The 17,023-nt window shown below is 43.6% G+C and overlaps 1 protein-coding gene across 23 annotated transcripts in view; it reads right to left on the reverse strand.

Moving 5' to 3' along the window:
* TSNARE1 (t-SNARE domain containing 1) overlaps positions 1-17,023 on the reverse strand; it is a 667,577-nt gene that overhangs the window by 378,889 nt on the left and 271,665 nt on the right. For 22 of the 23 annotated variants that reach the window (XM_039525402.1, XM_039525408.1, XM_039525403.1 and 19 more), the window contains one exon: positions 7,175-7,244. In XM_039525402.1, the coding sequence (XP_039381336.1) occupies positions 7,175-7,244 (70 nt within the window). Of the gene's footprint in view, positions 1-7,174; positions 7,245-8,812; positions 9,051-17,023 lie in introns of those variants that run through there. The other variant, XM_039525398.1, reaches the window with a different exon arrangement.

The raw sequence follows: 17,023 nt of genomic DNA on the forward strand, positions 1-17,023 counted from the left end.
GTCACATAAATATAAGACAAAGTTATTAATGAGGCAAGGGTATTATAGTTAAATGTAAATGGTGCAGTCTGGTAACCCTGTTTTACTGTCAAACCAATAAGATTTTTCATGTCAGAAACTGATGGCAGTAGTGATAAATAAAGGACAGATAACGTTAATCCAGCTGCTTTGAGTTGAACAGAGAAGGTATTACTTTGAAGGGTTTAACATATTAATGGAATCAAAATGACACTTCAAAATATTTATGGAAATCTTTTTTAAGCTTATACAAAAAGAATAACAACCCCCTATAAAATATTATTAAAATCCTACCCTCAGTTAAACATGCTGACACTTAAAAGCTTCTGTCTGATTTACTTAAAAATCTTCTTTCAGGAAATTATGACTCTAAAATACCTTTCTACTCTTCACTTTTTAAAAAAAGAATTTGAATTTCTTAGGAATAAAAAAAACCCAAAACATTTTAATGGGGGATATTTTTAAAGCCAAAACCTGAAAGTTATAAAATTTAAAGTTAATATAAAGAATAGTCAGGCTTCCCCCCCAATGATTTGAAGGTAATATAAAAGCATATTGGGGATAAGCAGTACTGAACACTATAGATCTAGTAATAAGAGCATATGGGGATTAGTCTTTCTAAATGCTGCCGATCTAGTAAAAAGAAAAAAATGTCCTCCGGGCAAGGGGTGGTTATCTATTTGCATAATGAGTGCCATTTTCATCCTGTAGCCTACCCTTAAACCTGATAGAAATAGCTCCAGGATCTCAACAGTGGAGAGGTGTAGCAAAAGACGGGTTTCTCCTACCTTTTCAACTAGCTTGTTCAAGAAAATGAGGTTGGATACCAGGAGTAAATTCGCTAGATCTGTACAGTCCAGTGATGTCTTACTGAGTACTGGCCAAACCATTGAATATTTTGGAACTGATGGCATGTGTCCCTCTACAAAGGTGTCAGTAAGCATCTCCATCAAGAAGGGACCCCAGTGATCTCAAGTGTCTTTAACTAATACATTTACAGGTTCTAAAGCCAGAAGGGACCATTGTGGTTATGTAGTCTGACTTCCTGTACAACACAGGCCATAGAACTTCCCCAAAATAATACCTAGAGCATCTCTTCAAGAAAAACATCCAATCTTGATCTAAAAATTATCAGTGACAGAGAATCCACCATGACCATGAAATGGTTCCAATGGTTAGTTGCTCTCACTGTCAAAAATTTACATCTTATTTTAGATCTGAATTTGTCTGGCTTTAACTTCCAGCCATTGGATCATGTCATACCTTTCTCTGTTAGAGAGAAGGACTCTTTATTAAAATACGTGCTTCCCATGTAGGTAATTATAGACTGTAATCAAGTCACACCTGGGCTTTACACCAAGTCTTTGCTGGGCTTTACAGATTGAGCTCCTTGAGTCTATCACTATAAGGCAGGTTTTCTAATCCTTTAATCATTCTTGTGGCTCTTCTCAGCATCTTCTCCAATTTATCAATATCCGTCTTGAATTGCGGACACCAGGACTGGACTCAGTACTCCAGCAGCAGTCATAGAATCATAGAATCTCAGGGTGGGAAGGGACCTCAGGAGGTCATCTAGTCCAACCCCCTGCTCAAAGCAGGACCAATTCCCAACTAAATCATCCCAGCCAGGGCTTTGTCAAGCCTAACCTTAAAAACCTCTAAGGAAGGAGATTCCACCACCTCCCTAGGTAACCCATTCTAGAGCTTCACCACTCTCTGAGTGAAAAAGTTTTTCCTAATATCCAACCTAACCTCCCCCACTGCAACTTGACACCATTACTCCTTGTTCTGTCATCTACTACCACTGAGAACAGTCTAGATCCATCCTCTTTGGAACCCCCTTTCAGGTAGTTGAAAGCAGCTATCAAATCCCCCCTCATTCTTCTCTTCTGCAGACTAAACAATCCCAGTTCCCTCAGCCTCTCCTCATAAGTCAAGTGCTCCAGCTCCCTAATCATTTTTGTTGCCCTCCGCTGGAGTCTTTCCAGTGGCACCAGTGCCAAGTACAGAGATAAAATAACCTCTACTCCTACTCCAGATTCAGGGGCACCAAGAATTTTCAGTTAGACTTTTTTTTTCTGAATATTTAATAAACAAAACATGAGGGGCCTGGGCTTGAGTTGAATGTGGTGATTCCAATTTCTGGTAGTGTCTCAAGTGTTTCTCATTACGCAGGCAGGCCTCAAACTGGGAGTGAGAAGTTTCTTTTTCTGGGAGCACCGTATGGTTCTTTTTCAGTGAAGAGAGTATCCCACATTTGGGTAACCTTCTCCACAAAATACGCTGGCAGTTCTTCATAGCATGTGATGCTGGCTTTTGGGGTAGTGGGAAGACAAACCGAATTGATGAAGTAATTAACCTTCCTGAAAAGTTCTGCTGGTTACTTAGGAATTTCAATAACCAATGAGATATATGATCGTTTTCTTTCTATCACGGCTGTTGAATAACAGTGTGGTGAGCCATAGATGTCTTTTGGCACAGTATGCACCCCAAGGGAGAACAGGTGCTTAGCAGGGATACAGCATGGCTGAAAGCCGAGTACCAAAAGCAATCCAAAAGCTCTGCTATCCCCTTCACTTGGGAAAAGAACCATTGCCCTTGTCTCATGCCAGAGCTGTTCAGCTAAATTCATTATTCTCCAAGTATTTTGGACTTTATTTTCAGCACAGTACTTACATCAGAGCCGTTACACAAATCTTAACAAAAGCATTGTACTTCTATACCTTCAAAAAACCTATGTTAAAAGACCATTAAGATAGCAAAGTGAAGCACCCAAAAGTTAGGAAATGCTGGAATTAAGCTTGCCTGTGCAACCTTAATTCAGCCCTCTTGTGCATATGCATCATGACAGTCTAATTACATGACCATATACCATTTTTTCTACCAAACACCTGGCCTCATTCAATGCACAGAATAGGCAGTATTCCTTTGATGGGTAACTATTGAATATTCCATTTGATACTCCTCATTCAATGTGTGGTGCTCTTGCATTATTTACTGCACCACAACCAAACCCAGCGCTTGAATACAGAATTCTTAATTTCCTCATTGGCTTTTCACTGATGCTCTCACAGTAGTTTACAAACATTATTCAATATATCTTCACACCATTGTGAGAACAGGTGATATTATTGTGCCCATTTTACAGATGAGGAACAAAAACTAAGGCCCAGAAAAGTCACTCATCTAATGTCGGGCAACCAGAAAATGAGGAACATACCATTCACAGCCAGCAATGAACATTTTGGTTTAAGTGACTGACCCAACCTCACACAGAAACTGTGTGGCATCAGAATAGATTTCAGTTCTTCAGGGCAGCATTCAACTGCCTTAACCATGTAGGCGCACCCAGCGCGCCAAGCACACCAGCGGCGCGCGCAGCGGGGCGGCGGGGGGGCCCGGCGGCATTTCGCTCGGTGCCGCTGCCCTGCCGCACCGGCCGGGGTCCACGGGCCGGGGACGCGGACCTGCCGGCAGGCATGCGCGGCGCTCCCGGTTCGCCCCCCTCCCGCCCCGCCCCGCGCAGAGCGGCGGCTGGCGCTCCCTCTCTCCTCGTCGCCGTGACGCAGGCGGGCAGGCAGGCAGCAACCGGAGCCGAAGGAAGAGGGGACCGGCGGCGGAGGAAGGGCGGGCGGGCGCGCTGCTGCGCTGGGGGGCACTACTTCTAGAGAGCCGCCCTGCATGAAACCATCCTTTCTCTCCCTGCATCCTCTGAATCATTCACTACACACCTTCCAACTATTGCAACAAATGAGGCAGAGGTCCTACCGACAACAGCCTTCTTCACTACACAACCCTGATTTATACCCTGAGCACGTCCATCTTGTGCACTGAATGAGGCAAGGGGTCCTGTGGAAGAAACAACATGTGATCAAGTAATTAAAGACTGTATCATCATAATGCATATGCAAAAGGGGACCAAATTAAGGTTACAAAAGCATCCTGGATTATGGCCTTTTATGTGCTTGACGATGCAACCTTAACATTTTTTTAACATAGGAAAGTACATCGCCAAACTAAGTGTTTTAAAGCTTAAAAAGTTTTAAAGCTTCAAAATTGGAAAAACAAAAAACAAAAACAAAAACACCCGCCAAATATTTAATTCTGTGGAACCATATTGTCCCGCACATGGATCATCAGCAGGGTTGGGATCTTTAAATCCACAGCACAGTATTCTAACCCTTGAGTTAATAAAGCAACTGACAGCATTAGAAGGCTGTTATCTTTTATGCAGACCTGCCACTAGAGGGGGAGGAAGGAATACACATTGCCAGGACCACTGAATTATGTGCACTCCAGCCCTGGACACCGGTGACCCTTTGTGACAGAATGAGTATGTCTGTAAATAAAATAATATTTAATAGCCAAAGAGCTTGAGGGGGTGTGATTCAGATTTAGCAAAACTCCATCAAACCTGGCGAAACTGCCATACTTATTGAACAAGTGAACAAACCATTTTACTTCTGAGGCAGGCCAGTCTTTGAAATACAACCTCTGGAGTGTGTTGTTAATCTTTCAAAAGGCAGCCATTAAAGGTCTTTGTATCCTCAGTGAGACATCTCTTAGACCTTGACTAGACAAACCCAGAGAGAAAGCAGCAATCCCCTCACCTTACCCCACTTAGTTGTACATGTAGGTAATTCAGAAAAATTGTTTGCAGAGTGGAGGTGTTGCTCTTGAATAGGATGGGAAGCCTGGCTGGACACAAAATTGCCACAGGGTGTGGCGAGATCTCTGAATGCATGAAAGACAGCTGAGATTCACTTTCTCTCAGAACTGGATGGGGTAGGAACTGAAGTCAGACACAGATTGCTTTTTGGAATACTTGAGGACTGTTTTCCCTCTGTAATTTTCAATGAGAATGTCTGGCCTGGTTTAGCTTATGCCAACTATAAAGCTAGGTATGTTAACGCAAGCCATTTTTTAACTCCATTTGTTTGTTTTAAAATAATCTTGTTCTTACGAAGCAATCTGCTGTTGTGTGTGGAGAAGGTTCACCCTGCACCCCTCAAAAGAGGGGTTCCGGATGGCAAAGAGGTTCTGGAACTTAAACCCCACCACTCAGATCTTGGGCAACAGGACAGGGGCAAAGGCCTCCAGTCCCAGTGAAGCGTGTTGCAAACAGCTGTGGCAGACAAACAACCGGGCTGATGCCAACAGGACCGAGGAAGAGACAAGAGTTGGCAGTGACTGTGCTGGATCTAGAGATCTATCTTGCAGGGCCTTTCATCACACACAAATACAATGGAACCTATTTATTGTTAAGTCCCCTCTCTCCCGCTCACACATACACCAATTTCACTCTAATCAGAGAGATGTAGACACAAAATACGAAACCAGAATGTGTGGCAATTTTATTATCTAAATAAAATTCTACCCAAATGTTGTCTTCACGGTGATGCTAAAAGTAATAAACTTACCAAATGTCCACTCATTGCTCCCTGAACATTTTCTGGGTTAGAGGATACTCAAGGAGAAATGTGTGACAGTCTCAGAACAAGGGGAGTTGGGTGCTGAGGAGGGGGGAAGAGATTAAACCGTAACTGTTTGCTGCAGAGGGAGAACACACAGCTCAGAGATCTCTTCTGAGCAATTAACAAGGAGCAGCACCTGAGGAACAGCTGACTATACTACATTTCTCAGGTAAACCACCATCTGCCATGACTAATGCACTAGGTAATGCTATCTCAGAATGGCAACTACAGTGCTGAACTGTTCAGTGCATCCAGGAGACAAGGTAGCTATGCCTACATACAGCTTAGGGCATTAGCTACATCTAGAAAGTACACACCTGCCATGTTGCTAAATGCAGCAGTTACATTCAGGTAAACACACCAGCTTTGTGCTGAATATTTCAGACACACCTGTACGTTCTGTGTGGGTGAAACATCAACAAAAAGTAGCAGCCCGGTGGTGAACAATCAGCAAGGACACCGCAGGCTTGAAAAATTACTTCTGTCCCATCCTCCTGTTCCAGAGAGTGTTGGCTGCACTATAGGATCTTGGAGGGGTAAAGTAGGGAGAAAGAAGGTGGAAATCTTGGGTTCCATCTTTAAAAGGAGAAAATGTAACCGGGAATAAGAGCATAGGTGCTGAGGTTTTCTTTTCCCAAGGGGTGCCCCACCCCTGCTCTGCCCCGAGGCCCCACCCTCACTCTGCCTCTTCCCACCCTGCTCCATCCCCTCCCCGAGGCCCCACCCTCACTCCGCCTCTTCCTGCTCCTGCTCCACCACCTGCCCTGAGGCCCTGCCCTCACTCCACATCTTCTCACCCTGCTCCGTCCCCTCCCCGAGGCTCCCGCCCACTCACTGCTCTCCGCCCTCCCCCGCACCCATCAGCTGTTTGGTGGCATCTGATGATCTGATTGGAGGTGCCGTCAAACAGCTGATTGGGAGTGCCGTCAAACAGCTGTGGCTGGTGAGTGCTGAGCACCCACTACTTTTTTTCCATGGGTTCTCCGGCCCCAGAGCACCCAGGGAGTCGGCGCCTATGAATAAGAGTGAAATTCTGCCATGAGATGTATGTCCCATGAGCTACGTTCATAAAAAGGAGGATAGAATTGATTCCTATGTCTGATTTTGTTATGTTGTCCATTATAAAAGAAGCATTTTAATAACAAATTGCACCACACTTAGAAAAGCCATTTTAGTGTGTATACAATGAAAATGTGTGTGTGTTGGCGTGAGAGAGAGAGAGAGAGAGAGAGAGACTACCCAAATCTGCTAGAAGTGAGATGTAACATACTATTTTGTGTCATTTGATGTGTTCTGACCCATGCCAGTTTTGACACCATAATAAGCTGGTTTCTGCTATAAATTTATGTCTTCCCATTACCCCTTCTTCTATCCTCTTTGCTTGACTGTTCTTGGCAAGGAAAACCTACTTCAGCTTCCAATTCTGGCCATCACATTCACATTAAAAAAATAATTAACCAGTCATTTTCCTTCATCCACTCACCATCTTTCTCAAACCAGCACAAGGGAAGTTTTATAAAATCAATACACTTCCTACCAACATTAATCATAAATGTGAAGTAACAAAAAGGAGTTGTGCAAAAAGTGGTCCAGCTTTATAAAGTGGGAGAGGGAGAGAAAATAGATGGGAATAATATGGAACGAGAGAGACAGAGATCCCCAGCAATACAAAATAGACTCACAGTCCATCTCGCAGCTCTTGCGTATCATTCGATGTCCCAAGGGATCGAAGGGTTCTTTCCAAGGAAGTCACTGTCAACACAAAAAGAAAGAAAAGAGAAAGAAATGACACCACATTTCAGACAAAAGTATTTATATGTTTAAATGGGGTTTCTTTCAAACCCGTTCACTAATAACTAACATATGGACACATAAAAACACAGAGCATAGCAAGAGCTGAAGGTCGGACAATACTAACTCCATTAGAGGACATTAATAATGTGGAATAATCCTTTTGCATTTTGAGGGTGTATTATACATACTTGTTTTTTGTATAGACCATAACTGTACAGAAAGATTTACCACAACTCAGAAAACTAAAGAAAATCTCTCCCCTATAGACCTTACAACTGAACAACACAAGCCCAAGAGTGCCCTTTGGTTATTTTCTGTGGTACATTTTCTAAAAAGATTCAGAGGCGGTACAGAAGAATGCTCGGTTTAAATTAATGATCTAAGGATAAGGAGTGGCATGAAAGGAGCAAAATATGTAATAGAGGAAGGAGAAGACGGAACAGTCTATTATAAATTAACTAAAAGGAAGGAGGCCATGCAAGAGGTTAAGCTGGAATAGAGTTCTGGGGCATATGGAAGGCAAGGCTAATCTAAATTTTAGGTGGATAATGAAGAGCCAATGGAGGCAGTCCAGCAAAGAGATATGGTGCGAGAGTAGCAAGAAAGGAAAATGATCTTGGTGACCTTGAATGAGCTCTGCTCCACACTCCAGAAGAACAAGGTCACTGTCGATATGTTCTGTGACCCCCTCAAGGTCACCGTCACTATCTCCCGTGCGGAAATTGGGCCTCCTGTCCCCCAAATATGGAAATCAGTTCAACTCCAAGCATGTCTGACCACTGTTAAGCATCTACCCCAACTGTACAGCCTGGAAGACTTTTGGTATGTCCTTTTCATCCTGAATTTGAGATGCAGATTTGAAATCCTAAAATAAGACACCCCACAAAGGTCACATGGGTTGCATAGTCAATTGCCTGCCACATTAAAGAGTCTTTATTCTTTTTAATAATTAAGAACAAAAAGGTAAATCTCACATTCATGATGTCATCAGATTAGTCCAGTGGATCCCAGAGCAGCACTGAGGTAGTGTAAAAATGGAGCAGACTGCAGCCACCTCCTTCTTTAATACAGTGATACAGCCTCTGGTTCTACAGCTCCCACATGCAACTGTCCATCTTCATCGGAGCAGCCTTCCATTGAGAGAGAGAGATGACTGCTTGCTGGGATCCCGAGTCTCTGCAAACCTCACACCCTTGTATTAGAGACAAGGGTGGCTGCAGCTGCATGCTGATCTTCATGGGTAATGCTTTGTTCATCCTCATACTACCGACATTCATTTTTCCCCACTCCTAGACAGGGTGCATTAATTCTCATCAACCTGCACTTTGTTAGGACCATAGGAACTGCTATACCAGAACAGATCAAAAAATCAGTTTCTCCTCCTCCGACACTGGCCAATGCCAAATGCTTCAGAAGGCAGCATAACCCCCTGGTAATTACCTAAACCGAGGTTTTGTTTATGGCTGGCTTGCCTTAGTATGCAACTCCTGAGGGGCTAAGAAACAACATTGCTGCTTTCCACTCACCCATGCTCTCGCTCATCTCCTCCCTGAGTCTCATTCCATCCCATTCGGTTCCAAACTAGAGGCTGGTCACAAGCTGTAAATGTGAGGAGGCATCACTCTCCAAGCCAATGAATCATCCAAATGCTGAGGTTTTTATTCAGGCAAAAATCCTTCCCGCCCTCCCATGTAATAGGTAACCATTGTGACTGAGCCCAAATCCGTTCCAGGGCTCAGCTCCCACCCCTTTCCCATCAGTGGTTTCTCCATAAAAAAACATCATGGCAGTTAAACTGCCACTCCACAAACATTCTGTGCGCCCCTCCCTTCCGGTGTGCCCGAAGGGCACACGTACAGAATGGGAGGCCAAGGCCCTTTTGCAGACTGTGTGCTGTTCTGGTCACCCCATCTCCCACTAATCATTTTTGTTGCCCTTCTCTGTACCTTTTCCAAATCTCTGTTGGAATTGTACAGAGAAGGGTAAAAAAGAAAAAGTGATTAGGGGTATGGAACAGCTTCCATATGAGGAGAGATTAAAAAGACTGGGATTGTTCAGCTTGGAAAAGAGACGACTGAGGAGGGATATGAGAGATGTCTATAAAATCGTGAATGGTGTGGAGATAGTGAATAAGGAAGTGTTATTTATCCCATCACATAACACAAGAACCAGGAGACACCCAGTGAAATTAATACGCAGCAGGTTTAAAACAAACAAAAGGAAGTTCTTCTTCACACAACGCACAGTCAACCGGTGGAGATAATTGTCAGGAGATGCTGTGAAGGCCAAAACTATAACTGGCTTCAAAAAAGAATTAGATAATTTCATGAAGGATAAGTCCATCAATGGTTATTACCCATAATGGTCAGGGATGCAACCCCATTCTCTGGGTGTCCCTAGCCTCCGTTTGTCAGAAGCTAGGAGTGGACGATAGGGAATGGACCACTTGATTCTGTTCTGTTCATTCCCTTTGAAGCACCTGGCACTGGCCACTGTCGGAAGACAGGATACTGGGCTAGATCGACCATTGGTCTGAACCAGTATGGCCATTCTTTTGTTCTTATGTTTATGATGGATGCTGGAGACACCAATGCAGGACTGGCCTGGAGCAATGGGCCTGATCGTTTATGTAGATGAGCATCCTTACCTCCCATGGGAATTGTAAAAAGCCTTCAGTCAGGCCAGAGATCACCATGAGTGGCAAATTACAGTAGGCACAGCCCTGCAAGTTAAGAGCAGGCTGACCCTCACAATGAGCACCCTGGGCTCCAGGGCAGTTAGCAAGAACAGTTTAAACTCTCATCCAAGGCCTCATCCGCTTGCATCTTGACTGCTGCAACCTCCTCCTTCTGGCCTCAATAAATCCCATCATGCCCCACTCATATCCATGCAAAATACTGCAGCAAAGATCATTTTCCTGGTTCCTTGCTTCAACCATGCCAACAACAAAAAATGCATCAAGTTAACCCTGCGGGGTAGGGGGTAAGGTCCTCCTTCACCAGTTATGCCCCGCCCCACTTCATTGTGCGGTTTAGTCCCCCAAGCTGCAGCTGCTGCCAGTGAACACGTCTTTTGAACTTTGCCAACTCAGAATATTCTAGATTTTACAGGTACAATTACTACAGTTGCAAGAGGCAACTCATGAGGCTCTTGCTGGGAAGGGGAGACACTGAATGACTTCATTATATTTTAAAAGCTGAGTTCCAGCTTCCATTCTAAGCTTCCTGTTTCAGTTGTTCAGGACTTCCTCACACAAATTCCATGTTTTGTCTCAGCCGGAGTGATTTTTTTTTTTTAAACTTTGAGCCAAAGAGGTGCTTTCAAATTTTGCAACTGGGAAAAACAAACAAACAAACAAACAAAGCTACCTTTTCATATGTTCCCACTGGAATGGTTGCAGCTAGAAACTTGGCTGGTTTTGCACTCCACAACGACTTAAGATTCATAAAAATCAGCCCAGCAGATTTTTAAAGCTAACAATGAGACTCTTGTAAATCAACAACATAGGTTGGCTCTTATTACTTATGTTATTTAATCTATGCCACAAAATACGCAAGACACAGAAAAGTGACTAACTTAAATCCAGAAGAAAAAATTCTCTTTTTGAATGTTTGATGTCTGAACCTCAATGTTGAATCAACAGTAGATGTATTTATTTTTTCTTCTTGCATTTAACATGTAAGCACTGTAGGATCTTTCACAATGAAAGACACTAAATAAATACAGGTTATTATTATAACTTATCTCTTGGATTTTCTCAAGATACTCTCAATGGTATAAGCATATATACATCACCAGTTGCGCTAGTACTTTAAGTCATGAAAAAGAACAGATAATTGGTATGGGCTCATCACCTGACTGTGGAAATGGAAGCCAGGAAATCCTAAATTCTAATCCTTGTTCTAACACTGACTCCATCTGTGACAGCATCCAAGCCACTTAATCATTCTGTGGCTTAATTTTGCTATCAGTAAGGCAGGAGTAATATTTACCTCTCTCAGAGGATTAATTCATTCATTTGTAACATACCTTCATAGTGAAAACTGCTACATAAGCAATACGAATTACCCTTTTCAGGAGCCTGGGTGTTGTGACAAACTACAGTGCCACCCTGATATACTGGGGATGGGGATGGGAAAAAAAATTTCCATCACAACTGGTTTTTAATGGAAAACTGGGCTTTTGACTAAAGATTTTTTTTTTCATGAGAAGTGTCTGCTTTTCATGGAACATTTCAACTTTTCATCAAAAAGCAGAACACCCCAAAATCAAAAGGTTTTTGGTTCAATATGTGATACAGCATGGCCAGAGGGCAGCAGGAGAGTGTTAGCAGGGAGCCTTATTCCCTGCAAGGGGTGGAAGGTTTGCTATAAATTAACTAGAGCACCTGAAGCCAATTAGAGCACAAGCAGTGAGTCACATGATATAAACCCCTGCTTCAGGTCAGACAGTGTGGGTTGTTGGAGCAGGAAGATTTGGTTGGAGCAGAGAGTGGTTTGAAGGAGTTGAAGCAGAGAACAGTTTTGAAGAGAGACAAAAGGAAAGTTTGAAAGAGTGCTGTGGTGGGCTGAGAAGTCCAAAAACCCTAGGTAAGGGGCTTGTGTAGAAGGAAGGCAAGAAGCCCCTCCACAAGCTGAAGGGCAGGAGAGGGAAGTAGCCCAGGGGAAGGAACCGCCAGTACAAGTGGTTCACCACTAACCTCAGGGCCCCTGGGTTGGGACCTGGAGAAGAGGGCGGGCCTAGGTCCCTCCCTCTCCACTCCACTCCTCAAGGACACTAGTGGGGTAATTAAAAATACCGGTTCAGAGGCAAGCAATGGCGCCCTGAACCTTCCCCAATGAAGAAGAAAGCGCGAGACCCAGCATAACAGTACCGGCAATTTGCCACAAATCCCAAAAGTTTCAATTCCAAAACCCCACGCAAGGTGCCCCAAGGGAGTTGCAGTTCCCAGGCTTTCTGACCCCCATCTTCCCAATGAGCTAGCTTCCCCAGCCAGACTACATGTCCCATGATGTGCTGTGGCCATGGAACTTTCGCTACGCACCACGGCTGCTCAGCAAGAAGGGGGACTGTTCTGCACTTAGTCCAGACAAAGCCCAGCAGCTCATAAAGGAGAATGGGAGCACAAGGCACTTGAACTACAACTCCCATGAGGCACCAAGGTGGCAGTCCCCTTTTTTTTTTTCTTCCAATGAAAAGCTTTGGTTGAATTTTTTCAAGTTTTGATTTTTCACTAAAAATCAACATTTTTTTTTATTTTTTTCAATTTTGAATAATTTTCTATAAAAAAAAATTCTGACCAGTTTTAACTGGAAATGGAGAGAAAGAAGAAAGCTTGCACATGAAAGGAGAGGGGAATATTAGTTGCATTCTCCATAAAATCTCTGCCAGCTGGCTGTAAAGACCCAAGAATAGAACAAAGCCTGCTTGGTCCCAAAACCCAAACAACCAATAAAGCCTTTTAATTTAATTAGCATGATTTTAATTACAGGAGGAGAAAGAGTATCAACAAAATAGTGAAGGGAGAGGGTCCTTGTTTACCAATTTCATCCATCCACTCCACTTCGTTCTTTGCTTCAATCTCCCACCAACACCAGCTACTTCTAATGACAAGTCTGCTGGGCTCTGCATCCAGAACATTCCAGTTCCCAAAGACCCAGTAAACATTCACAGTCATCACAGTTCATAAAGCTCAAATCCCTGAAACACAGTTCAGAAATCCCCAAGGATTCATGCTGCAATATTCACAGCCAATGGGATCTTGAGTCATCCATATAAGTGCCAGCCACAGGCTGGGGCAGCTGTAATAATTAATGCATCCAAATTTCAGAGACGAGTTATAGAGTGGAGAAGTGAAGACGTGAAACTCAGTGGGGTCTCAGCCAGTTGTCCCTTTTTTGCCCCCCCTCCCTTCCCCCTACACCTTTTACCTCCCATGTATTTTTCCAACTTGCACACTAGGGGTGAGATATTCAAAACTACCGAGGGGATTTGGATGCCTGATGCAGTCTGTGACAAAGTGACTCACCAGCCAGTGTGCTGTCTTGGACCTGGGTGAGGCATTATTGTTTTGAGTTATCATCTCTCTGCAACCCCATCAACCGGCCATTCAGATTTTGTGGTGGACCCCTTTGTCTTGTGACTTGGCCCTCCGGCCAGGTCACATTTTGTCTCTCAGCTTTTTTGGTAAATCAGGGTTCAACTCAACAATAGTCCCAAAACAGGTTACCAGCCTTGGCCTAGACCCAACAGTCCTTCTGGCCCTTGTGTTTGGGATCTTTACACGAGTCTCTTCAGTGAGGTTGTAGGGAAACCCATTCCCTCACTCTATCCTGTGTTCGAGCCCAGAGACCTGCAGCAAGCTGTTAAGGTCTGTCTCACTGGATCTCTTGATTCTTCCCCGGGCTACTTCCTACTCTGAGCTGCCTTCTCAGGGGGCTCGCATTGTTGGCAGGGTCCCAGGTCCCAATATGACAAAAGAACGAGAACTATCGTAACAGAGATAAAGACTGGCACCGGTCCTTCTGTCCCACAGTTTCCGTAAGGGTCCATCAGTCATCTGTACTACTGCTGCAGATCCACAGGAAATCTAAGGCACCTTGGCTCTCTGTTGTGCGCCACTCTGGGAGCTGAGGATGAGAGGTCTAATCCATCGCCTAGGGCTGGGGCCTTCAGAACTGAGTTTCTCCTCCTCCAAGTCTGGCATGCTTCACAGGAACAGTGGGGTACGGCAGACTGAGCCCACGGCTGCTCTTTAACCCTTTCCTGTGTAGTGAGGGGTTCGTATACCCCCAAGTTGTCCTTTGATTTGGCTGTAAACCAGGGTCACCTCCCCGCCTTCACTCATCTTCTTTGGGCTTCCCTAGGTTGAAATTAAAAGGTGCTCAATAGTAACAGGATCACCTGGGTATCTTGGCCAACGCTTCCTCGTCTCTACAAACCAGGATCTCGTATCCACAACGGTGTATGGACAATTTGAGAACACAAACAGCTGCCGCCTTTGTCTACACATTCACCTCAGTGCCAGCATCTCACTCAATGCTTCGTAAAGCACTTGGAGACGCAATAAGATGAGAGCCCCAAAGTCGTTACACTTTAGCTAATAATTATTTTTGTGTGTGATGTACAGAGTGGTCCAAAGGATAAACTGAGGGTTTTCACTAATGTCCGTTAGCTTCTCTAACATCAGAGTTTAACCTTTCTAGAGGTCTCCCACACATGATAATTTCCTCCTGGGGTATTTTTTATATCCACATTCTTAAAAAATCAATCTAAGGTGCAATCTATATATCGCCCATTTCCAAGATGAAACATGACAGCTTCTAAAAATATTTCAAGGCCAATTAGACCTTCAGAGAAGAACTCAACGCAGCAGCAAAACACAGTATGGTACTTGCTATAATGAACTCGTCAGATAACAGAATGAGTCAAGGCGGCCTGCGCATTCTCAAATATACTCGAATGGATTACTGGTATGTATATAATTCAAGCAGGGAAGAAGTCGCTCATCATCATGATGATATGTTTTTGACTTCTGCAGAGAAAACCATGACAATTCAGAGTGAAAGCTACCCCTTTAATGTCTTCGTACTGCCAAACTAGGGAGATCTATGGAAGACAGACTGAGCTGATATTCCATGGGTTCTGTGTAACAGCAGCATAGATCTTTGATATTGTGTTCTTTAGAGGAAAGACGTTTGTTTGAGACAAGTAATATGTCAACACCAGGTGCAGCGCCATGGAAAGGCCAATTTTTGACCCAATACAGTGGTGTTGCTTTTAAAGTGTCACAGACTCTTTGCTCAGTGCAAGAGCATTTGGGCTGGGTGACCCAGAAGTCATTTCTAGCTTTAGCATCGGTAGTGTAGTTGAGGGTAAAGGTGGGTAAATGGAGTTTACCCACGCCTCATTCGGGGAATATGAAGTTTAGTCTTTTACCACTACACCACTGATTAGCATATGTGATATTTAAACAAGTGGGACAGATCACCAGTGGGTGTAAATCAGCAGAGTTCCACTGACGTCACAGGAACTGCGCTGATTTGTGAAAGTTCGGGAACTAACTCAGAATATCCATATATACTCTTGGAAGCTTTAAAAGCAATTGACCCCAAAACGGCAACCAAAATTTTACAGCACCTCTGGGACAATGCAGAATCCTTTGCTCGGCCCCTTAGATCAAAGAAATGGGATGCACACTGCATGTGATGTCATTAATAAGCAAGTAACAGGAATCTAAGATAGAAGAGTCCTATTAGAGCATTCAGATTCCCCAACCGGCCAGTGCAGGATTGCTCCCTCCCGTGCATTCTTAAGTGATTAGTCCTTCAGACATGATCTACTGAACCAATTCCTTTTATTGGTGGTGTTTATTTTATTTATTTATAAGGCATTTACCAGGTGGCAGCTAAGTGCCGCTCAATAAAAAAAGAACACAAACCCCTTTTTAAAAAAGTAACTACAAAAGTCACCAATCAGCTAAATGCCATCCATAACCTTGGAATTTAAAAAACAATCTGGCACAAGCACAAAACCCAATAGCTATCAAGCAAACCTCCCTACCCACAAAGAGGACAGTTCCTAAACATCAAGAGGAATGAGGAAAGCAGACACAAAAACACAGGGAAGGGACCCAAAACGTGGCTTCAAAAACCTAGGCCACCTAAACAAGCCAAACGTTTAGTCTAGCGCTACATATTGCTTAGATACCTAGCCTCATGGTTTCTAAGCAGCGAGATAGCAAACTAGCAGAATATAAATTGCATCATCGCCACTGGCTACAGCTATGATTCAAAATCCTCTAACTCTACACGAGCGAGTGATGCAATAGAGAGACAATGTTGCCTTGTGGATAAAACACTGAGCTGGCACTAAGAAGACCTGCCTATTCGTGGCTCTGCCACTAGCCTGCTGGGTAACCCTGGGCAAGTCGCTTTCCCGCCCTGTGCCTCAGTTTCCCCATCTGTAAAATGATACTGACCTCCTTTGTAAATCACTTTGAAATCTATGGACGAAAAGCACTATATGTTATTCTAATAGGCTGAGTGCCACTAATTTATCCATAGATCCCCTTCCAGCTTGTTGGTGCATCATTTTACCTAATTTTGCTGTTTCACCAACCTCATGCCGGGACTTTTTCCCCTTGCTGGTCACACCAATCTTTGTAACAGCCTGCCTGCCCCAGTGTTGTCAGTGTCAGTGCATAATCTCAGTAAGGGCAACTGATCACAGAAGACAAAAAATAACTGCAACAACATCAGTGACCAGTGCAGCATCAATAAGCTATTTTATAGATATCTCTTCATTCCAAAGGATACACAAGTGCTTTAAAAGTATTATAAATTCATAGATTTTAGGGCCAGAATGAACTACTCTGATCATCCAGTCCATCCTCCTGAGTAACACAGGCCATAGAATTTCATCTCGCAGTTCCTGTATCAAGACTATAACTTGCAGTTGAACTAGAGCTGCATTTTACAAAGACATCAAATCTTGATTTAAAGACTTCAAGTGATGCCGAATCCATCATACCTCTCAGCAAACTGTTCTAATGGTTGGTCACCCTCATTTTTAAAGTCTGATTTGGTCTAGTTTCAACTTCCAATAACTGGATCTTGTTCTGCTTTTGTCTGTGAGATTAATGAGTCTTGTACTATCTGATATATTCTCCCCTCCTAGGTATTTGTAAACCCTGATCAAGTCACCTCTTGAATTTCTCAAAAAGCTAAATAAATAGA

Source organism: Mauremys reevesii, linkage group 2, assembly GCF_016161935.1.
Source record: "Mauremys reevesii isolate NIE-2019 linkage group 2, ASM1616193v1, whole genome shotgun sequence".
Classification (NCBI taxonomy): Eukaryota; Metazoa; Chordata; order Testudines; family Geoemydidae; genus Mauremys; species Mauremys reevesii.